The sequence below is a fragment of the Nyctereutes procyonoides genome, unplaced genomic scaffold (genome assembly GCF_905146905.1).
Source record: "Nyctereutes procyonoides isolate TBG_1078 unplaced genomic scaffold, NYPRO_anot_genome, whole genome shotgun sequence".
Lineage (NCBI taxonomy): Eukaryota > Metazoa > Chordata > Mammalia > Carnivora > Canidae > Nyctereutes > Nyctereutes procyonoides.
Window position 1 is genome coordinate 768,469 of NW_026575133.1, and position 25,066 is coordinate 793,534.

The 25,066-nt window shown below is 40.0% G+C and overlaps 1 protein-coding gene across 5 annotated transcripts in view; it reads left to right on the forward strand.

The window, feature by feature from the left end:
• The window catches only part of PLCE1 (phospholipase C epsilon 1), a 323,410-nt gene that overhangs the window by 177,801 nt on the left and 120,543 nt on the right, over positions 1–25,066 (forward strand). For all 5 annotated transcript variants that reach the window (XM_055300238.1, XM_055300237.1, XM_055300239.1 and 2 more), the window contains one exon: positions 9,796–10,112. In XM_055300238.1, the coding sequence (XP_055156213.1) occupies positions 9,796–10,112 (317 nt within the window). The remainder of the gene's footprint in view (positions 1–9,795; positions 10,113–25,066) is intronic.

Consider the following 25,066-nt stretch of genomic DNA (forward strand, 5'->3'; position numbering starts at 1 on the left):
GAGTCCAGGGCCTGATTCTAGTCCAGCTTTGTCCTCATCAGCTCTGTGACCTTGAGTAAGGAACTTGACCTCTCAGAGGCATATTCCCTGATTTGTGAATTGTGGAAAATTCATCTCAACTATCCCTGTAGTTCTTCCAGCTCGAGCATCTGGGCTGAGTCCAGCGTCTGGCTGAGTCCACTCAGAAAAATGTCAGATTCAGTTGTAACAGAGACACTAAAGAACATAATCATCAAGTCAGTGTAAGGTGGTAATTTGGGGAGCCTGGTCTTTGGTGTCAGTCTGATGTGATACTGGTTCCATCGTAATCTCAGCAAGTTCCTTAACCTCTGCCCCTGTCTGCTAAAATGGGGATAATGATAGCATAGCGTCCTGTGCCATCTGCACAGAGAGGTTGTGAGCACTGAGTAAGATTTCTGTAAGTTCTAGTACATACTACATACTATGTAGGTATTATCTATTTCTTAATAACATAGTAAGTAGTCACTATTATGTTATTAGTAATTGATTTATGATTATTATTATTATTATTGATGGTTATAATTATAACATAGAGACACAAAATCCCTTAAGGAAAATTAGTGTATGTTTCAATAGCCCAGCCAACATTAGACTCTGAAGGTTAGGTGGCCTGCATGGTCTCAGTTCTAGAATCATCCTTGCCTACTAGTGATACGGAAGAGCTTGATTCTTGTCTCATGGAGTCGAAGAATGAATCTCCAGGACACAGGAGGAGTGAGTAAAGTGATAGAAGTTTATTGAGCAAAGATACAGAGAAAACTCTCAAGTGAGGGTGGTCCCCACAGGGTTGCCACTGAGGGCTTGTAGTGGCAGTCTTTTATTGAGAAAAAATTATAAACATAACATTGACTACTAGAGGGCCATTAAAAATATTAGAAAGCTCATTTTAGAGTTGGATAAATGAATACTGGAAAGTAAAGTTTTTTAAAAGGTTAGAAAAAAGTATGTTTACTCTGCTCTCTAATTTGGTAAATACTGTGTGTATTTGTAGAAAAAACCCAAACACATGAAATGTTGCAAGAGAAATATTAACAGATTATCTCTGGGTATGGGATTATTGATTATTTTAATTTTCCTCTTTATGCTTCTCTACATTTTTTATACTTTCACAGTGAGCTTATAGTTTTTGGAAATCTGAGTGCAGAAGTTATTTTTTATTAATAAGAAGTGTCAGATTTTTTTTCTGCTCTGAGTCTTTTCAGTCTGTTGTTTTATCAGAATGTGGCTTAATTTTCAATCTAGGCATATTGGGTTTTTTGTCTCTTTTTTTTTTTTAAGTATCAACTTAGAAATAATATGGTACATTGATTTTGTGAGCTCATCTTTTTCATTTTAGTATTGAGGACAGGCCAGACACATTTGTTGCAAGATTGATTAGTTACTCTGAAAACCAATAACAGGTAATGAGAAAGAATCACCAATTACCGAACCTTTCTCTGAACCCATTTACTTCCCTGTTAAAAGCAATTTTTAATTCTGCCTGGGATTAGTGTCTAAACCACCTCTAAGTCTTTTATAAAAAAAAAATCAACATCCTTCCTCTCCTGTCTTATTTTATAATTGGAATTGTACCACTCAAAGTCCATTAAATGTGCAGTTGATAAATCTAATGCTTAGCTTAAAAAAATAAACAGGCTGTCTACAAAATTAATCTAATCCAAAAAAATGGATACAGTAGATATGATAGAAATTTTTCTACTTTCTTCCCTAATTTGAATTTGAAAAAACTTTTCAAAAACAATATTGTGATATTTATTAGGAAAAAATCTAAACAGCACAGATGTTAAACCAGCTTTTATCCATGAGAAGATTGAAATTTTGTTCTCTGGAAGAATTTTTCAGTTATCATTTTGATACATTTTTCTCAACACTGTCATATGTACAGTAGAAAAAAAGTTAAAACAAAATGTGCAATCTATAAACACTATTAGTGTGGTGTGTACTGGACAGATACACAAATACATACCTACATTTGTAAAATTATTTTTCCTCCAACAGCATCATATTTTGTTGTTCCCAATGTGGTGGAGTTTTTTTACCTAAATTTATCATGAAAAAAATGTCAGTGTCTGTACATATAAGTTTACCTCACTTTGTATTTTTGCAAGAATTTCTGTTGGATAAAATCCTAGAAGTGGAATTGCTAAAACAAGAGGTGCACTATGTAAATTTTGGTTTGCCCTTCCCAGGAAGCTTATGCCCATTTTACCAACACTCACAGAGAATGGAAGTAAAAAGTCATGTTTCAGAAACAGGTTCTCCCAAAGCTTTACCTCAGTTCAAAAACAAACACATCAACAAATGCTAAATTACCATCAAAGTATAACACAAGTACTATGCTCAATTTTTCACTGAAGTCAGATTCCTGTAAGGTATAATCCTGCATGAAACAATAAAAATTGAACTGAGTAAATTGAAGATTTTAGTGGCTTTATTAAGCAACTGATTTTTAAATCAGACAGCACCCCATCTAGCAAGTAGAATTGTATTAAAGGGAAGGCTTTAATAGGGAGATGAGTGAGGCAAGAGGTTATTTGTAAAAGAAATGATGGATTGTTTCAGGCCAGATCGTCTTCCCTTGGGGAAAAGGGTAGGGGGTCTTATTAGGTGGTTTACCTCATCTTTGGGGGGGAAGAGAAATGGGCAATAGAGAGGGCCCCCATGACAGATGACCTCATGAGTGCTGACCAGAAAATTCTAGATTGATTGGCATAAAATCCTACTCCTGAAGAGCTCTGGGTTTGCTGTCCCAGGGACAAGTGACTCCACCTTGGGCCTGTGGCTTTTTTTTTTTTTTTTAAACAGACTCAGCTAGAAATCAAGGGACTCCATCTTCCCTGCAGAAGATCCCTCAAATGAGGATAACAAAGGGCCAACCTTTGGAATCAGAGCTGAATTTTCTGTCTCAATTGCAGAGTGTCTTTAGACAAATTTCTGAACATCTCTGACTCCTGTTTTGCCATCTATAGAATAAGGATAATCACAGTTGCCTTAAAACAGTGTTCTTTGTAGGAATTAAATGGGTTTCTTGGTGCAAAGAGCTAATAAATGGTGAGGAGGAAGAGGTAGGTGAGTAGCTGTTGTTCAGAGGCTAGAAAAGGATTAGGGTATTAGCCGAGGGTATCCTGGATAATAAAGTTTTTAAAACTTTTGCAAAAACCCCTAATGAAATTGCTAACATGGTATAGTTAATATATACCATGTAACACTACAGCTTCTTCCCCCACCCCCACCCCCATTTCTGTCCTCCCCACCTTGCATTATATTGTTTATCTGTCTCCTTTCTTAGAATGTTGTGTATGAACAGGGATCTTTTCATGTTCACTAAATCCCAACATCAGTGTAGCCTGAAACAAAGTCCAACACATAATAGGCACTCAATAAATGAGTCGATGAGTGAATGAATGAATAAATGATGCATGGAGTTTCTACATAAGCCTTTCTTAAACCAATTCAGATGTACTGGCAGCTAATGAGGCTGGCCTTGGGATACAGATCACACCCAAGGTAACTCAGGCTTGGCTTGGGGTGATGGAGAGTATGGGCCAAGAGCCAGAATCTTCTGATTCCCGCTCAGCCTTTGCCAGTTTCAGGGCTGACCACTCACAAACTGTATTCTTGGGCAAATCACATAGCAACTTAACTCAAGCTTTGTAAAAAACAACATTAGCAATGCTTGCCTGTCCAGACATCGTCATGTTATGCAAGAAATTATGTGACATTCCTTGGTAAACTCTAGGTTTTCTTGGGCGGCACAGGAAGAAAGACCAAATGCTTTTAGTTTTGATTGGGACCAAAAAGCAAAAAGAGAAATAAATGGGAAGTGGCAGGTTATGCTGGGCTTGAGCCCAAGCCCAAGGCGCTTCTGTGGGCCTGGACCCAAACTTGCATTTCTGAGCAAGTGCTAACCCTGAGGGAGGGGCTGGGTTTCTTGGGGAAGAAGTTCCCCAGTGGCTGTACACCAGGTCATTGGGTGGGCAGTTATCAAGGAAAAGTGCTCATCAAATTGAGAGGCTTTTCTGGATATATCTGGACTGCACAATATGTGGACAACCCCTGGAAATAGCAGCTTATCATCAAAATTGGGGGCTTTCTGATTACCAGAAAGGAAGCCAGGAATGAAGGCCTCTGGGAATGGCAGGGGTAGATACCACTCAAGGGAAGCCCTAGGAGGCAGGGTGATTGCCTGGATCCAACTGGAGACCCTAAAGTCTAGGGTGATGTATTTTTACGTAGATGTTTTGATCCTCCCACTACCCACATGGTTTTGTCATGAGCCACACCTGTTCTCTAGTGCCTTCTGGAAAATAAAGCTTCATTCCTCATTTTCTACAGTGATCCTCTATCTCTTCTAAGATACACTGCAGCCTGTAAGGAATAACCTGCGGTTTTTTAAATAAGCCAATGTGCCTCTCACCCACTGACTTTTTACATAGAGTTCCAACAACAAGACAGTCTAAACTTCCTTGGATACTAAGTAACCTCACAAACACCATAAGCCCTATTCCCCCACTGACAGTCACTGAGTGTGATGATAAAAGTCCTGAAGGGACTGGAATTTCCATGTAAATGATATATAGACAAGGTTGAGGACAGCTACTGCCTGCTGTGATAGTACAGTCCCCTTGTGGGAATTATTAAAGGCTCTGAGAAGTCCTGCAGTTAAAATTGGGAGGGGAGGAACCAGAGTCTTGTTTAAATTTGTTTAACCCAGTAGATCTCTAAATTATTAACCAAGGAACCATGTTCTGCAGAAATTTAGTATAATACTCTTTGGGAAATACTGTTTTAAAGCATGGGAATGTTCTTTTGAACTTATAAGAAGGAAAGGAAAGAGCACCTTTAAGTGTGGTTATGGTGGTGGACATGATGGTTTTACCCTTCAGGGTCAAATCCTTTACCTTTGGAGTTTGAAGAGTTTATTTTATCAGATCATTCCAAGCACAAGAAGTTGATTTATACTATCACTCCAGATGCCTCTAAAAACCAGAATGTCAGTGTGGCATTCTGTTGTTCCATGAGGCCATATGCTGAGTGATCAGGAACATAAGTCCTAAAGTCCAATAGACCCTGATTCAAACCCCAGCTCCCAGCTTACTTCCATGTGACTTCTTGTGAGCCTCACATAATAATACTATCTACCTCTTGAATTAAACCTTATAAAATACTTAGTTCAGGAAGCTAATATTTGAGCAGAAAATCAGAACTTACATATACTGTGTCTCGTGGTAAATACTTCCAGGGTGTGACCTTGCCTAGAGATATAGCCCTCTTCTACTGTAGAATAGCTGTTTAACTGAAGAACATAGAGCTGGGAGCAAACATTGACTGTGATTGAGGTGTGTAATTGTATCACCATAAATTTTCTACAAACTTTTTCACAAGAGAAGAACTGCAGCTTCTAGCGGGTTTTATGAATTTTGTTCCACGACTAATGAGGAAATGCCAGGGGGTCATATTGCTACTAGGTCTCTTATCCATTGTAGAGTTGTCCATCCTGCAGAAAGGAGGGTGTGACAGTGATGTAGAGCTGGGGCCGTGCAGCATGAGAAGGGGAAGAAGGAGATTATGAGGAGCATTCAGCAAGAACAATGGAAAGTGGACGTTTTTAAAGTGTGGAACTTGGGGATCCCTGAGTGGCTCAGCAGTTTAGCGCCTGCCTTTGGCACAGGGTGTGATCCTGGAGTCCCGGGATCGAGTCCCATGAGTCCCATGTCAGGCTCCCTGCATGAAGCCTGCTTCTCTCTCTCTCTCTCTCTCTCTCTCTCTCTCTCTCTCTCTCTTTCTCTGTGTGTCTGTCATGAATAAATAAATACAATCTTTAAAAAAAATAAAGTGTGGAACTTGTGGGACAGAAAATTATGCCCCAAGATTTTTGGGATGTTCATTATAGTGCATGATATAAAACCCCTGAGTACCTCTGCTTTAAGGAAACCCACAGGAAAGGTCTACATTATGTTTCAAGGTTTCTAACATCAGATTTGTGTTTCCTTTGAGTGCCCTGTCATGCTTATCCTGAGACACATCGGGCTGTGGTATTTATTAAGGTTACAATGACCAGACTTCTTTTTTCTTCTTTCATTCGATTTTTGAAGGTCTCCTTTATTGCTGCTTCTCACCAGTCACTAGACTCTTTATTCATTGTAACAGCATGTGAATCTTATCTCAAGATATATTGCAGTTTATAATATATTATCTTATTTATATATTTTATTAAATTATCGTTTCTCTTACATATTAGATAAGCAATTTCACAAGATTTAGGACTTACTTTCATTTCCATCAGAGAGTGCTGTACTTTGAAATAATGTTTCAGAGTTTGTTATTTCTGGGAAGACTTCCCATATAGGGCTAATTCCACTATACATAAATTATCAGTATCCAGAAGCTACAGTCTGCCTGTCATCAAACCACATTCTTTTTTTTTTTTTTATCAAACCACATTCTGAGTCAATTTTCAGGAAATCCAGTACTTTCTAACCTATTCAGAGAGTTAAAGAGTAAGGCCACATAGATTTAAGTCATGTAGATTTGAGCCATGTAGATGTAGATTTGAGCACTTGCCATATTTTAATTATTTTCAAATAAAAGCTTAGAGAGAACCAATATGACTTGGTAGTCCTTGCTTTCCACTGTTTGATCCAAAAAAAAAAAATGGATAAAATGGTTACAATAAATCATTGTGCTCTTTACTCACTTGTTCACCTTTTAGAATCAAAGAGAAACAATAATTTGGATACTACAGTTTTTATACAGAAGACAAAACAGGAAGTTCTGACTGGAATATATTTAAAATAGGATCAGGCTTGTATCAGTGGAGAGAAGTATTATTCAAACTTTACAGTTTGCTTCTTACAATTTTTGTTAAGATTGTCACTGAGAGCATTTCTGGAAAAGGGGAACAACTCAATTAAACAGCAAATATCACCAAGAAATTTTCTTGAACTATACTTCAGAGGTGATGGGTGGGCTCCATGGGAGAGGATAGGGTGAGGGAAGAATGTCAGAGCCCAGACTATCAACAGAGATGCCCTGTCAACAGAATGGTCTAAGAACAAAGAGCTCCCAGGTTCTGTTTTTCTCTCCCACATTGTTACTGGTTTCCTAATTTTGGCAGATTGGATGGCCTAGTTTTTGGATCAGAAGATATGGTCACCATACTTATAGAGGAATATAGACTACCCTCCACAGAGGGAACACAGTAAAAGGAAGGCTAAAGAAGATTTGGAGTTTAAGAGAGAAGGGAAGTTTCATGGGCTTGTTTTTAAGGGTAAGGGTAACCAAACACTTGGGTAGGCAAAGAAGAGTCCACGGAGAGAAGGACTGATGGGTAGATAACCATTGAGGCAAGTTGAATAGGCTTAATCACAAACCTAGGTGGGCATTGGAGAGGAGACACACACCTTTCTCAGAGCAGGAGGAGAAAATGAAAAACATAGAGGCATCTAAACTAATGGAAGGAGTCCCTGACACCTGGCAGTTATCATAGTGTAGTAAACATGTGGTAAGCATTAAACACGGTAGCTACATTTGTGGTGAGCACAGCATCATGTTTAAACTTGCGAAATCACTGTTGTATGCCTGAAACTAACATGATGTTGTATGTCACCTACACACAAATAAAGACAATTTTAAAAAAAGAAATGATCAAACAAATGTAAGGAAAACAAAGATAGGTTTGGGAGTGTGAAAAGAATAGAAAGGCTACACCACCAAAATAAAGAAGACAGTGAGTTATTGAGGAAAATAAACAAATAAATTCATGTAAGCCTGAAGCTGCCCTGAGGGCCAGCTGAAGTGAGATAACACAAATTTGCAAGGATCCCATCACTGAGTAGCAGCAATGTCAGTGTCATCTTACAGCAGCCCAGAAGTCAAGGACGAATGGTTGAGTTTAGGACTGAAGATTGGAAAGTACATGTGGTAGAAGTTCAGGGAGACTTGGGAGAGCATCCTGGCTGCTGTGGGTGCCATGTTAAAATGCTGACCATGCATCCAAACCAAGAGCAAGGAAATGGAAGTCTACCAAGGACAGAGAAGGTTTAGGAGAAGGGTCGAAGGGAAAAGGCAGTCAAATTCAAGGCCAAGAACTTCAGAGTTCAGTATTACAGAGATGGAGCATTTGGAGTGACGATTCCAAGGTTGTCTGTAGTAGAGATTTAAAAAAATTTTTTTATTTATTTATGATAGTCACAGCGAGAGATAGAGAGAGAGAGAGAGAGAGAGGCAGAGACACAGGCAGAGGGAGAAGCAGGCTCCATGCACCGGGAGCCCGACATGGGATTCGATCCCGGGTCTCCAGGATCGCACCCTGGGCCAAAGGCAGGCGCCAAACCGCTGTGCCACCCAGGGATCCCTGCAGTAGAGATTTAAAAAAGAGTCAAGGATGCTGAGATCTGAACGTCGATGAAGTCTTCCTTATGAACTGTGCTGTTGTTCAGTGTCCAAGACAGGTGACAGTTGGCAGTGAGGAATGCCACACCATCAAAAGGGTTTTATTCTGCAAAAGGGTCAGTGAGAATGTTTTAAGAAATTAAGAATGTAAGAAAGATTCTGGGGAAGTAGAATGTGGTCGCCTCATGAAGCACTATGAAGGGGGGCTGGCCAAAGAGGGACTGCTGGGAAGGAAAAGGTGGGAACTGGACAAGGAATGGAAGCAGCTTGGCCTTCAGGGCAGCATCTCCTGAAGGGCTCCAAGCAGCGCTAGTCCCACAGAGTGGCCCAGTAGGTGTGCTATAAAGAGGGCTCTGGGGAACACTGGATTAAGTAACGCAAATGGATTTCTTTACCGCAAGACCCCTTAGAGCCTTAAACAATGTACCTATGTGCCTTGTGTGTTTCCAGAAGGAGGATTTATGACATACGTGAGATTTCCCCAGTTTAGCCACAAAACTGATCATACTTTGGAAAATTTTGTTGTAGGGCTCATCAGAGATTTTCAAAGCTTTTTGAACAGATGGATGGATGGTTAAGCAGATGAATGAATGAATGGCTTGTGGGTAGGAAATGAGACAGATCAGGGAAGTGGTCAAAATAATGTGAATCTATGCGAAGCAAATAATTTGGAGCCTATGAATGCATTTGGTACTTCTGTCTAGTGCACTTGCTGTGCTCTCTCCCTCACAGCCTTCTTACTGCCACTTGTGGAATAGGAAATAAGATTTATTTGTTTAGACACATCTCCTTATTACCTGTTCCTACCTTACTTTCATAGGTGGTTCTGTCCCTGCAAACCCCAAATGGTTCTCAGCAGAATCAGTCTTTGAGGGTGGAATGTCAGCAGGTAGATCATGAAGTTTTGGACCTTGTGTGCATTGGGTTCCAGGGATCTCCTGATGTTTACACACTATGTGCACATGTCCACATACATCCTCCACCCCCAGCCTTCTTTCCGCTTCCATCTCGGTTGCTGTACCCACACCCACCTTCATTTCTCTTCACTCTGATGCTTAGCATTGGAGGATGAGGAAACAAATGGTACATTTGACTACTACTCTGCAAAGTGTCATAGTGAACTGGTTAGAGCATGGTGTGTGAGATCAATTCTCCTTCTGAAAATGGGGAACTGAGCCTTTCCCCACCCCCCAGGGGGCAGGAGCATACAGGCAGGACAGTTATCTGAAGGGTCTCCAAAACAAGAAGGGTAGTAGAGAACTATTCACCAAGCAAAAACTTGGTTAAGAAACCTGTAAGATTTGAAATGGTTCTCAAGTAAATATCTGTTGTGGGGATATCAACCTTGGTGTCACCACAACTTTTGTTGCTTTATTTTAGAACGCCAGCCAGGCACCTCCATGGCCAATTCCAGTGCCCTCCCTTCAAGTTCCGCTGGAATCAGCAAGGAGCTGATTGACTTGCAGCCTCTCATTCAGTTCCCAGAGGAAGTCGCCAGCATCCTGATGGAGCAGGAACAGAACATTTACCGAAGGGTCTTACCAGTTGACTATCTTTACTTCTTGACCCGGGACTTGGGCACTCCAGAATGCCAGACACCCCTGCCCTGCCTCAAAGCATCCATCTCAGCTTCAATTCTTAGCTCCCAGAACGGAGAGCACAATGCCCTGGAAGATCTTGTGATGAGATTTAATGAGGTAAGAAGCCACTTGGAGATGTACTTGTAATCGAAACTCTAGTAAGTGATTTTTTAAATACGTTTCTCCTTTTAGGTTTGTGTGTTATCGGTGTCTCATCTACCAGTTGTTCTTGCCACTTTCATGATGGCTGCTTTCTTCCCAAGCAATGAGATAGACAACACATTGTTGTCACTTCACTCCAAACTGCACTAGGCCTAACCGTTCCTATCCTCACCTCTGTCCATGGGCCTAAATAAATATTTAGGTCCCTTTGGACCACCAGTCCCTGCTCTCTTCTCCCCTCCCCCTGTCAAAATATTCTCCCTGGAGTCATTTTCCAGTATTCTTCCAACTTGTTCCTACAGGTGCTTTTAAAACCAAATGTCTCAATTTTGAGTTCTGACAATGTGATCCCTGGCCATGGGATCTGTTTAACCTACCCCCTCTTCCACTGTGAGGGCTCCTCAGCAGAAATTTAAAAACCAGTGCACCTGGGCCAGAAGCATGGGGAGGAACGTGGGTTTGAGGGGCAATCAATTGCCCCACTCCTGTTCCCTGTATCCCATCAAGATCCTCAATCCTAGAAAGTTCCTCCAAGACCTTACCAGAAGCCAATGCTGGAGGGGAGAGCTGTGACCAGAGTCTGGGAAGGCACTTGAGAGGAAGGCACTATAAGAGGTCTAGGGGCTGGAGGAAAAGAGCCAATGGTTAGCATGGTGTGCCCCTGGAACAAGGATGAGGGACAGGAAAGAAAGGCAGGTCTCCATCCAGTACTGGGGTCAGGGGGTACTGCGGTCTTGCACTCAAAGAACACTTTCCACAGTATAACCCCACACCAAGAGTTTTCTGTTCTACATTTTATTTCTTAATTTAAGCCTATTTCTTAGGCTTAACACAAGATTTCCATCTGTGTTTGTTGGTTGGTTTAACTCCTCAAATATAATAGTTTCCAAATTTAGTCATCTAGTAAACTACAAGAATGCTGAGGTTGCTCCTGTTCTGTGTTCTGAATATCTCAAATGGATGGAAGGTCAATCCAGTTTGTTACTTAGACCCTTTCCAACTATGGCAGCTCACCTTGCAGCCTCCATAGCCTGCCGATCATGAGCACAATGGTGGTAGTAAATGTCAGTGACCTTGATAAGGCCCAATGGATCCAAAAAGTTTTAGAGGCTGAGCCCAAGCAGTTCTGTGTCCAGACATGCCCCAAACACCATTCCTCAAAGGAAGATCTGTTATCCATAGGAATCGCTGATACCATCTAGCATTGTCATGCTCATCATTTTACATGTATCATTTATTTGTTCTTCATAACCCTGGAAGACAGATACTCTCATTAAGCCCATCTTACCAATAAAGACACTAGGGCACGAGAAGATGAAGTCATTTGCCCAAAGTTACATAGATGATAGGTAGCAATAGTGATATTCAGACCTACATAGTCAGAACCCAGAGCCTGGGCTGCAAACTACTATACTTCTACCACTATCAGGCTCATGTGAAAGGCTGGCACCTCATCCCACTCCAAACTGAGCAAGACAGACTCTCTGGGAGTCCACTTGAGAGCCTGTGAACCACACTACCCTTACATTGCTTTTTAAAATAAATCTGATTTTCTTGATTTTCCCTACTAATAAAAGCAGGATGGAAAATGGAAGTTCCAGAACATTGAGTGTTTTGTGGATATTACCATATGTTGTGTATTGCTTTAAACTTCCAGATCTACTCACTCTCACAGCCTTAGGACCTTACCCTTGTCCATTGTTGTGGTGATTTTAAATTCTACCTGAAATTTGCCTTGCTTGAACTTTTAAAATCTAATTTTAAATTAATTTTGCGGAAAGAAAATTTTAGTTTCTTCTATTCACTCCCATAACCTCAGGAATCAAAGATGAAGCAGTGATTTCACTAATTCAGAGTTAGTGATGATACAAAAGCACAGCTGAGTTAAGGTATGCTTTGGACTATCGCTGAAAATAGTTTAGCTAAGCAACTTCAGAACATAAACAAGACTTCTGGGAAAACACTTAAACTACTTAAGAGAACAGTCTGTTTTCAAGTATTCTCAAGCATCTATTTTCATAGAAATTATGGATACTGATTAAAAATCAGTTTTTTATAGTCACAGGCAGATCCAAGACGACCTCTAGTAGGTAACTCTGGGCTAGCTAAATACTAATTGCTTTATATACCTTAGTGCAGAAAGGCTGCATTACGTTAAAAGAGAATTCTTAAGATTTTTGTTTATTTAGAAGAGTCTTGCCTTCAAAGTAGTGTGGCTTTACTTTCTATAAAGAAAAGAGAAGAAAGGAATTAGCATTTATTTACTAAGTCTTCTGGACTGGCCATTTTCACATTTTTAAATCCTATTTAATCCTCATGATAGTTGTGTAAGGCTGTTACCATTATCCCTGATTCCCAAAGGAAGTGAAACCTTAGTAACAAAACAGATAATGATAGTATTGGATTATAGTTCATAGAATAAGTATTCTTGAGTCCCATACTGGTAAAAATAAATGAATAAATTCATCAGGGAGAGGGGAGGGGAAACTCTTAATTATAAAAGAATCAAATTTAAATGTAGAGGTATGAAAGAAATAGGAAATCGCTTTTAGGACCCCCAGCAATAAATTGTTACATACAAGAACCACTGATGAATGCTAATATTATTGGGCAAAAATATGATGAGAAACAAGATATGTGACTCAGAGCCACAAGGGGCACCTGGCTGACTCAGTTGGTAGAGCAATTGATTGTTGATCTCTGGGTCATGAGTTCAAGCCTCACATTGGATGTAGAGATTACTTAAGGAAACAAAAAAATAAATAAAAAGCCAAAGTATCTCTCCATAAAATATTTATTAATTACAAAAGGAAAAATAGAACAGTGGAAAAACCCAGTAGGCACCACCTTCAGTAAGTGCTCATGATTAACACAACCAGTAATAAGACATATTGACATGTTAACTCTTGCTGTGGCGCACTAAGAAGACCGTGACATCATCTCTATGATGTTCTTGACACGAAGAGAAAAGAAAAAGGCATAACCTAAATCTAATCATGGGGGAAAAAACCATCCAACAACCCCAGGTTGAGGGATATTCTACTCTTCAAGAGTATCAAGGTCATGAAAGGTAAAGACTGAGAAAAACTACCAAAGACTAGAGGAGACAAAGAGACATGACAACAAAATACAGTGGGGGATCCTACTGGATACAGGGCTAGAAAAAAAAGACATTAATGGGGCAACTGGTGAAATTCTCATAAGGGATATGGTTTATTTTGTATTAGAGGATCAATGTTAATTTCCTTGTCTTGACAATGGTACTATGGCTATGAAAGAGGCTAACATTAGGAGAAGCTGGGTGAACTGTATACAGGAACTCTACTATTTTTGCATCTTTTCTGTAAGTCTAAAATTACTTCAAAATAAAATGTTAAAAAAAAATACCAGTGCATCTCAGAGAGGTTAAGTCACTTGGTCAAAGTCACACAGTGGCCAAGTGAATGTCAGGATCCAGATATCTGTCTTCACAGTCGACTCTCTTCTAACACACTTCCTTGCCTCTCCTCTCTGCTTGTTAAATTACCCAGTTCAAGTTTGTAGTAAAACCAGAGTTGCTGATTGAGAATTTAATTAATCTTGAATCTCCTTTCTCTTTTCTCTCTTCCCACTTCCTTTCTAAGTCTCCTTACATTCTATTCTTTTTCTTTTTTCTTTTTTTTTCTTTTTAAAGATTTTTATTTATTCATGAGAGACAGAGAGAGAGAGAGAGAGAGAGAGAGAGAGAGGCAGAGACACAGGCAGAGGGAGAAGCAGGCTCCACGCAGGGAGCCCGATGCAGGACTCGATTCCGGGTCTCCAGGATCATGCCCCAAGCTGAAGGCAGCGCTAAACCACTGAGCCACCGGGGCTGCCTGTCTATTCTTTTTCTATTCCTCTTTCTGTTTCTATTTTTATCTAATCTCCTTTATCATTCATTCATTCATTCATTCATTCATCATTTAAGACTTATTTATTGAGTACCTCCTATGCTATAACCTTCTCTTTTTTTTCACTGTGTCAAACATATTCGTTTAAGAAATTATCAGTATATGATAAAAAATCTACAACATTATAAGACCATACTTTGGTTCTGTCAAAATCGGATACACAAAATAAATGCACTTTCCTCAGTGGAAGGAAGATATATATATATATTGCTTGGAATGCTGGAGAATCTCAAAGACAAGATAGAGAATATTAGCTCCATGGCAGGAGTGCTAGTTGCTTGGGGGAGAGGTAAATGCATTTATTTATGCATTCAATTATTCAGTTAACATATTTTCTGCACTTCTCAGAAACAGGGCACCATGGTGGATAAGCACTGAGGAAAATGAGTAACAGTCTGCGGCTGCCAGAAGCTACCAGTCTTAAATTGTAGTCAGGCACAAATCACTACCAAAAAAGGCAGAAAGTCCGTGCAGTGTGAGTGGCACAGATGTGGGAGCTGAGGTGTCTAGGTGGGTGATCAGAGCCCTCTCTGCTCGCTTTGGAGGTTGGGGCTGGACCTTGAGGTATGGCTGGGATAGAGGGGGGACATCACAGGAAAGGGAGAATATTCCAGACTAAGAAGACAGCCAGTTGATATTATGAGCAAGACTTATTGTCTAGAGAGGAAGCTTGCTCCTGATCGTCAATAGAATATTATTCTGACCTAGAAGTTTCCCAGATTCTAACAACTCTTTACCCAATGACTTAACTGTAATGTGGGGAAAGGAAAGAAAACCCCTGATGCCTTTTGGGCAATGTTGCATAACATTTGTTCTTAGGAAAATATGGTTAAAATGCAATTCAAAGTACAATCATAAAATAACTGAAGAAAATGGCTTACATTAAGGAGGGCCAGGAGATAAATCATTCAAAATCAGTTTAGATTCTGGGTTGGAAAGCAGTGTTTCTCTCCATTCCCCATTTGTACAACATCAGGACTGGTGCACATCAGAGTAACCTCTTCAAAACAGTCAACTCTTTATCCTTGCAACTAAATGGAAGATGCTGGGGGTCAGCCAGGAAGCCAGTGGTAGTCGGATAGCAGGGGTCGGGCTGGGGGGTGTATTTGGATAAACTCAGTCCTGCTTTGCTTGATTTGGGAGGCAGGTCTCTTCCTGAACCCTTTTGATCTGGACATCTCTCTTCATTCATACTCTTGATCTAATAAGTCTCCGAGAAACACCAGCGTTCTTTCTTTTTTCAGGTTGAGCAACCTTACATCCTGACCACCCACAAAGTCTCTTACTTTGACAGTCTCCAGTCATCCTGGGGGGTTTTCCCCCTACTCTCTTCCAGTATCCAGCCTCTGCCTTTAGTGAAGATTCCTTTTGATCTTACAGGTTTTTTTGTTTTTCATTTCTTTTAGAATAAATTCCAGAGCCATTTATCTTTTCTAGAGGAGACAGAGAGGTGTGCTTTTGTAGATAACTTCCCTGAAGAGATTGCATACTTTAGCACATGAGCTAAGACATGACTAGAAGCTATTAAAGATTGAAGATCATCCTTACTTCCTTTGTTCTCATGCCTTTCTTCCCCCACCACCCCTGGGGATGGTGGTGGAACCTGGCAGGTGGGTGGTGTTGTGGGATTGAATTTCTGAGTCACTGGTTCTCAAATCTTATGCCTCTTTAATATCTTTAATATGGCCTCTGCTTCTTGTCTTATTTCTTGTGCACCCATTGAGGGCCTTGGAAGTTGGAACTCGCCGTGGGCTGCCTCTACAGCTGGGCCTCAGGACCTACCAAAAAAGTGAATTTTTGGCTCTATAACCACCACTGCCCACACCATTGCCAGATGATCTTTTGTGTAATAGATAGTTGATTTCTTTGACTGGAGACTGGTTTTCAGCTCAAAAGGCCATTAGCAGGTTCACTTTTCCCTGTGGTCTGAATAGTTTTTGCTCAGAGTAGTTTTTAGCAAGAGCATTCATCTGGGCTCCTCTTTTGGATCAGGTGGTCCAGGGGAAGGCCATGAGCCCATGAGCTCACAGTTGTTCCAAGCTCCCAGAAGACCCTGGAGGGATTCCACTTAGCTCTTTGCCCCACGTGACCTTTCCCTGGTAAACCTAAGCAGGCATCAACTTGCTTCTTTAGCCACACGAATGCAGGTAGCCCAAAGTGACACTAACTTCTTACTTGTTCCTTCTGTTGGTTAGGTTTCACTAGATTTCAGTTCAATGGCTTAAAGGCCATCCCCTCTATAAAGAATGCCAAGGTGCAGCTTAACTCTCTGGGAGAGAATCACAAGAATAAGTAAACCATCTGGCCAGAGAACTGTTTTGGCCTGGGTCCTTTCAGCCAGAATCCTTTATATATTTCATAAGTGGTGATCAATTTGGCATTTTCCAACATCTAAAAGTATGTTCCATCATAGCCAAGGAGAGACCATTTCTGCACAGTAAGGAAAATGCATGACATATGATAATGGCAGGGAATAGGGTGGGGAGTGTCCTCATGCCCAAATATATTCTTCATTTGAAATATTTTGGAAAAAAAATACTGTTTTATTTTTTTAAATCTGTATATTCAATCACGTTAGAAAAAGTTCCTATCAAAGCTTTTCTCCCCTCCTTTTATGCAGACAGCCAAGTAAATCATCTGTTTAGGGCTGCTATACAAACTTCTTCCTCATATCTGAATACTCATGGGGTGCATTGCTAATGAAGCACCCTCAGGGTAAGGGAAATTTCAGCTCACTGTGGAAAACCAGATTTCTCCTTGGGAAAGCACATCTCCCTAGAGGCACCTCTGAAAGTAGATACTACATTCATTCTCCAGAACATTTCAGCACACATTCCCGAGTTAACAGAAATTTTAGTCCAGAAATTTCTGGACCAAAAAATAGAGTAGGCAGTTAAACCACAAGGACTCAGCTGTGTAGGGGAGTATTCTAAGAGTAGTGTTATTAGTAGAGGCTAATCTGTCCTGGAGCTGATTGACAGCAAATTGTGATTGGCAGTTCTTGGCAATCAGCACTCACAGGACTCTACTCATTCACAGTAATGGTCAGTGAACAACAGGGCTGGGAATGAAGAGCAGCATCACCGTGCATCATCATTCAGGCTGCAGCTCTAGGATCGGCCTGCCTGGGGTCTAATCCACCATTCCCAGCTGCAGAACCTCAAGCTAACTCTCTAATTCCTCATCTGTAGATGGGGATAATAATAGTACCTACCTCATCTGGGTTATGTGAATGTTCAGAGAGATAATGTGTGTTGTAAAGCATGAGGACCTAAGACACAAATGGTTCAATATTGGTTACAAAACAAACCTAAAACTAAAATAACGAGTAATAACGAATCCCATTTCTTTTATTATAATAACTGTGTTCCCCCCACCTGCCGCCCCACGCAATTTAACAGATGAGAAAACTAAAGCACAGAGAAGCTAATTAAATGATGCGTGAATTTGAACTAGGATTTGAATCCAGGTGATCTGGTTTCCGAAGCTAATGTTCTTGGATCGTCTACCTGGTGCTATTAAATCAAAAGCTAAGGAGACTTTTTTCCTCAATTTAGTTCTCTTATACTGAAAAAAAGCCATTTTCTTCATAGGAGGACTCAAAATATTCTTTATGATTTCAATATATATAATGAATTTAACCTCTTTGTTGAATTTAACCTTTTTGCTGACTTTAATACATGTGCTCACTTCCTGATATTGAAAATGTGGTATCTCCTTTGAATTGGAAGGCTGTGCTCCTTGACATGGAGAAGATAATCCTATCTTGAGGTGTCCAAGAATATTGTCCCAGAAGAACATTAGAATACTTTGTTATTTCCACAGGATCAAACAGAAGGGGGATTTTAGGTCTTTGGCTTTTAAAGACCTTGAGGTACCAGATGCCTGAGAATGTAGGATGCAAAAAATAAATCCAGGTTTTACTTTATTTCTTTATCTTCCTCTCTTCACCATACCATCTCTGTCATGTTTCTTTTTCATTCCCTACTTCTATATTGCATGAAACCTATACCCCAACAGGGATGGTTTTTGAAATTCAAAATCTTAGGTCCTATCTGTATGTACTTCCAAAAATAACAGGGGGGAGGGAGTCTGTGCGCAGTGCGGGGACAGCAGGAGAAAGTGGTGGACAAGGGCTGCCACACACCATGCCTGTGCTTATTCTTTCTTTTTTCATTTTATTTAAATTCAATGATTAGGGATCCCTGGTGGCGCAGCGGTTTGGCGCCTGCCTTTGGCCCAGGGTGCGATCCTGGAGACCCGGGATCGAATCCCACGTCAGGCTCCCGGTGCATGGAGCCTGCTTCTCCCTCTGCCTCTCTCTCTCTCTCTCTCTCTCACTCTCTTTCTGTGACTATCATAAATAAATAAAAAATTTAAAAAAAAGATTTAAATTCAATTATTAACATATAATGTATTATTAGTTTCAGAGGTAGAAGTCAGTGATTCATCAGTCTTCTATAACACCCAGTGTTCATTACATTACATGCCTTCTTTGATGTCCATCACTCAGTTACCCCATTCCCTCACCCTCCTCCCCTCCAGTGACCCTCAGTTTGTTTCCTGTGATTAGGAGTCTCTTATAGTTTGTCACCTCTCTGATTTCACCTTGTTTTATTTTTTCCTCTCTTCCCCTATGATCCTCTGTTTTGTCTCTTAAATTCCACATATGAGTGAGATCATATGGATAATTGTACTCATTCTTTAAACATCTAATGCAATTTCCTTGAACAGTGGTTTTTCACTGATCAGCCAAATAAAGGCAAGGAATTAGAATTATTTTCAAAATATGCACATGCCTGCAGCCTACCCCCTAGGAGTTTCTGACTCCATGGATATGTGGTGGGCTCAGGGATCTGTATTTTTCAAAAGCTCCACAAGATAATTCTGATGCCGCCTATGGTTGAGAATCACTGCTCCAGACCATTAGCCCCACTGGAATTCAAAGAGAAGAACAAAGCTGTGTCCCAAAGCAAATAGGACGACACTGATTCCTGTCTTTGGGGTCATCCGTTACTGCAGCTAGTTGAGAATTGGCCAAAGTAAGTTTTAATAAATGCGGTGGCTTACTTGCTTGTCTTCTTTTTATTTTTCCCCTTCCTTCCTTATTTTTTTCTTTCTGCTTTTTTTTTTTTTTTCATTCTTTGGTACTTATGCTGCAGTGGGGAACTTGGTTTGAAATCTTAAATATTTAAACTGTTTTGTTACTATGACCGGATATTTTCATTCTTAGTGACCCTTCTTTTTTTTTTTTTAAGTTTCTTTTTTTTAAAGATTTTATTCATTTATTCATGAGAGAGACAGAGAGAGAGGCAGAGACATAGCCTCTTGGAGAAACAGGCTTCTTCCCAAGGGTAGCCCTGTATGGGACTTGATCCTGGGACTCTGGGATCATGCCTGAACTGAAGGCAGACGTTCAACCACTGAGCCACCCAGGTGTCCCCTTAGTGACACTTCTTAAAGCTCCCATTATGTCTCTAGGATTTAACCAACCCAAAATGAGAACTTCCAGTTTACCACTGGAAGCCTCTTTTATTCTGTTTAAAGCAGGCATCAAGTCAGTACTTCAAGCTTGGGACCTGTAGAAATAAGAATAAAATCAATGGAAATTAGCAGATACGCAAATAAGAATTTTAATGTATGCAAGAAGTATTTTTCTTGCTCTTGCTGTTAATTATTGTTGTTATTATTATTATTATTACAAATAGTAAACGTGACTCAGAGAGGCAGCCCAGTGTCTCTTCAAAGCACACTGTTCTTTGCCATCACATATATCACTTCAATGACACTGAAACTGTGGGGAAGTCCAGGTAGGCTTTAAAGAGAGACTAGGATTTTAAGCCTCTCTCCAGGTCTGCATTAAATGACCCTATTAGGACATTTAATTCAACTCTTTAAAAAACCATTCTCTCAGAGATCTTTACTGCAAATGTAGGAGCCAAAGAGGAATGTAATTATGCTTTGCCAAGAATCTACATTTGCGCAAGAGATTTAAACATTCATAAATCCAGTTGCCTTCTCAATGCCTCCCCTTGGCATTTTTCATTCAACAAGATTTTATTGAGTACCAACTTATATACTAGGTGCTGATTTGTGCCTGGGGGTTCAGCACAGAACAAGACACACAGAGCCATTGGCCTTACAAAGCTTCCATTCTAACAATGTCTAAAAGGCAGCTCAAATGTGATCAGACTAGAACTATAGTATTGACATCTCCACCCCTTCATTCATGTACCACCCGTTTTCTTCCTCATCTTATCATCTACCCAAGTGCTCAGACTAACAACCTAGGACTCCTAGATTTTACTCTTTTTCCAAACCCTTAACATCCAAACTATCAGCAAGTCCCATTTTCTTTACTGACAAATATATTTGAATTGGCCCACTCCTTAGTATTTCGCCTGCTCCCACTGGCCACCATTGCACTCACCTTCAGTACTACTTTTATGCTTGCATACCCTGTAATTCATTTTCCACCCAGCACCCAGAGTGATCTTTTATAAACATAAAGCAGATAAGGTCACCCCCTGCCGAAAATCCCCCAATGGCTTCCCTTTGCATTTGGAATAAAATCCAAAATGCCAAGACCATGCATGATTATGACCATCTATGTCACCCTAACTTTACACCAGCCACTCCTCTCTCTGACTCCGTTCCAACCACGTTGACCTTTAGTCTGTTCTTGGACATACAGAGTTAGTCTTCTCCACATGTCCTTTGCACTTGCTGTTCTCTCTGCCTAAGACCTTCTTACCCTGGTCATACCCAACTTCTGTCTTCTCTTAGTCATGTCTCACCTTGAAAGTCAGGAAAACTATTGACTCATTTGCTTTTCATCCTTAGAAACTTTTTAAACTTGTTCACTGCTATATGTCTAGTTCTTTGCAAAGTGCCAGTTATATAATAGATGCTCAATAAATAAGGACTTATGAATGCATAATGCTAGTTGGTGTTAACAGTTGTTGAAATAAGTGCTATTGGAAATACAAAGAAAAGCAAGACATAGCCCTTTTGTTCAAGAAATTTATAATCTAGTTCAAAGCATATAAGACCTAAAATATTGAATAAATATACACCAAAAAAAAAAAAAAAGCAACGTAAAGCATCAGCAATCATGTGAAAGATCATGGTGAGAGGACTGTCATGGGTTAGTGGAAAGAGTATGATTCTATTCCTAACATCTGGATTTGAGTCCGGGTCTACAACTTATTCACTATAGAGCTCTGGGCAAGTAAGTGACATAAACTAATTTCAGCTTCATATTTCTTACCTGTAAAATGGGAAAATTTTATCTTCACATGGTTGTTGGGACATTTAAGCAAGATAATAGAATAGCATAGAATAGATACTAAATAGTAACTAGTTTGATTCCATGATGCATGAGAAGCAAGGTCTGTGTGTGCCATGAGAGGAAGGGAGAGGGCACCAGGCACATTGCCCTTAAGGATGACCAAAGGCTTCAGAACCTTAGTGGTTGGGAAGGCTTTTGCCAGACACAACTATGAACATTATCACTGATGAGGTTTCAGAGGTTATGTTACATACCCCTGTCATCCACCAAATGTAGAAATCTCTCCGTTGTAGATTCTTACCTAGTTTTTGCTAAAAACTTTCAAAGACAGGGTTCACTTCATTTTAATGAGCCTGTTATGTTGATGGAATTCTATTTGTTTTAAAATTCTTCCTTAAATCAAACTGAAATCTGCCTCCTTATAAATTCCACCTGTCGTTCCCGGGGGAATAATAGAAATTGTCTTCCTTTGTTTGGTTCTCTTGAGGCTGGACATTCCCCATATTGTCAAAACATAGCATTTTTCAATATCCCTCTTAAAAATGAAGCTCCCTACTCTGTTCTGAACACCTCCCTTCTTGCACTTGGGTCATTATCCTGCTCTGAATGCCTGCTAATTTGATTACTTTTTTCTATAAGCTGTGTTTAATTATTAGCCCCCCTTAGACTATGAGCATGCAAATGGCTAAGTTCATCTTTTCTTTGTGCAAAGATTTTTTTGTTTGTTGTTTTCTTTCATGGATATAATTCTTTATATTTAAGTCTACTAAATTTTATCTTTTGGGGGCATTAAGACCTGTCAAAAAGTTTTTTTACTATTAATTCAGTTATTTATTGAGTTAGCTAACCACTTCCAATTTTTTTCATACTCAGGCTTGTTACATAAATGTAATGTAATTACATAAATGTCAAACCAAATAAGGATTAATAGGAAGCCCAATGGTACATCATTAGAGTGCTCATCAGGTTGGCCTTACACCATTAATCCCCTCTTTGCAGAGTGTTTTTAAGCTAGGTATGAATTTCCTTAACTCTGCAATCATCCAACAGAGGTTTCTCATTTTGCCTCTTCTTATAACTTGAGATACTCCATGAAATAATTTCCTAAAACCAAGACACATCCTTGATATGTAAGTCAAATTTTCCTCTCAAGAGGAAAGAAAAGAGTGGTTAATTTGGCAGTTAGCCAATTGAAGATGTCTAACTTTTTTTCCCAGTTATTTAGGTGGTAGTGATGGTGATGATGATGGTAGTGATGATGGTGAGGTGGTGATTGTGATGATGGAGATGATTGTGATGGTAATCATGGTGATCATGGTGATGACGACAGAGAAATTAATTTGCTGCTGCGAATTCTTACACTGGGCACTCTGCCAAATACTTTACATACATACATTACATTTGGCTTTCATACAATCCTGATAGATGGAAATCACTGCTTTATTTTACAAATAAGAAAATTGAGATTTAGAAAAGTTACATAAATTGCCCAATATGACATTACTGGGAAGTGACTAAGCCATGATGAAACTCGGGCTTTTATGAACCCCAAAGCCCAAACTCTTTGTTATATTGCTTTATATATAGAACTGTACATCTAATTGCACAATAAACATTTGTCATGAGATACCATGAATAAAGAAATGGGACAATAAAATGCTGGTTTGTTTGAAGGATCTGGGGGGTAACTAAGTAAGACCAGCATTGCATTTCCCACAGTGAGTTATATGGTATATCAATATGCATTCTGTGGAAAAATGGTCTAACATATATGCTACATGGTGGGCAAATAATGATAATGAAGGTAGGATTTTTTTTTCATTGCAGGACTTCTCAGGTCATTTATTATGCTAATGTTTATTGAGACTCTCTCAGAATGCAGTATTTGACAAACATACTTGAATACTGAGTATCTGGTACCTATTATAGAACATGCTTTAGGAAATCCTGTCATGTAGGGGAGATAGGTGAGTCTGTCATACAGGGGAGGAAGTAGGTCTGGACCTTAATGCCTCAGCCTCCCAAAAGCAGCTTAGCCACAGATCCCTCAAAAGCTGGAGAAGGAGCAGGAAAGGAAGTACACATGTGAAATATTTAAGTTACATGACAGTTGAAATACATTCTAGTATTCCCTCTTCCCTTCCTCCCTAGGATGAGGGTTCTGGGTTAGTTAGGGCTGGACAGTTCCACAGTGGACCAAGTGAATGAATGGCAAAGAGGTGGATGGCAGGGAGGATCTTTCAAATGAGAGAACTAGCTTGATCAAACATATTCTGGGCAGGCTCATCCATGATACCAGGAAGAGAGAGCCATCAGGAAGAGTTGCTGTAAACAACAAGGGATGATGACAAGAGGCCTGGTATAGGATACTGGTGAGCAAAAAAGGAGAAAATGGCTCCCAGTTGTTTAGAAAAAGAAACCTACTAGTATAGTGACAAGTTGGGTAGGAAGGCTGAATGCAGGGAAAGGTCAAGACTGACTTTAAGCTTCCTGGGCAGGGCATTGGAAGAGATGAGGCACCTGTGACACCATCTGAACAGTAACAAAGTCCATCTACGATGGTCAAGTGCACATGCTCTGATTCACACATACAAGGTTTCAGATCCTAACCCTGTTACTTATTAGCACAATGGATTTGGCCAAATTATGTTGCTTGTCTGAGACTATTTCCTCACTGATAAAAGGGAGCTAAGGGTAGTTTCCTGATGGGTTGTTGTAGAAGTTAAGATAATTACTCCTCAGATCAGGATAGTGCCTAGCACAATTATAGGTACTCAACAAATGTTACTTGTTATTTCTATTATTGCTACTGTTATCACCATTATTATCATCATCTTATAAGGCTATACTAAGAGTAAAGTAAGGTTTTTAAGAGTGTGGAAGGTAGGAACCTAGAGCTCATATACTAGGAGATTGAAGCTGCAGATACAATTTGAGAATAATCCCTATAGAAGGATGGCTGCGCCATGAGAATTCATCTGTTTTCTAACACCTCAGGTGTGAGAGAGATCACAGATTGTAAGGATCCAGTTTTGGTAACACCCACCATTGTGGCAGGTAAAAGGATCCAAGGAGAAGGAGAATGTGGGCTTCACGTGAAAATCAGGCAGCGTGAGTAATGAGGACCAAGGGGGGAAGAATCTCAAAGATGAGTATCACATTCTGAGCCAGGGAAGTTCAGAAGTGCATTATAGAGGCCGCAGTGGTGAGCAGATCAGAGAATGACATGGCCTTACTAACCTATCCCCTAAACTGGGCCACACCTCAATGTAGTGCAAGGCCAGATTTGCAGAAGGATTTCTACGGACCAGAGCAGAGAGGAAACTAAAAATGCCATGCAGCAGCAGTGGAAGCCTGAACTGTTGTCACATGATGGGAGACTTCGAAGATGTCAGAATAGGTACTTTTCAGTATTTGAAGAGTTACCACAAGATGAAGTTGACTTATTCTTTGTGATGTTAGCAGGCAGAACTAAGTCTAGTCATTTCACCTCAGCTTTAGAGCAGGCTGCCTCTGAGGCAGTGAGTCTCTTATAACTGGAGAAATTTCATACAGAATCTGGCTGATGGGCTGCAAAACTGGGAAGAAACTCTTGGTTTGTGTTGGAAGGTTGACCTAGATCAAATCATGGCACAAAGGGCAAATCCATTCTACCATCTGTTTTTATATAGCTTGTAAGCTAAGAATTG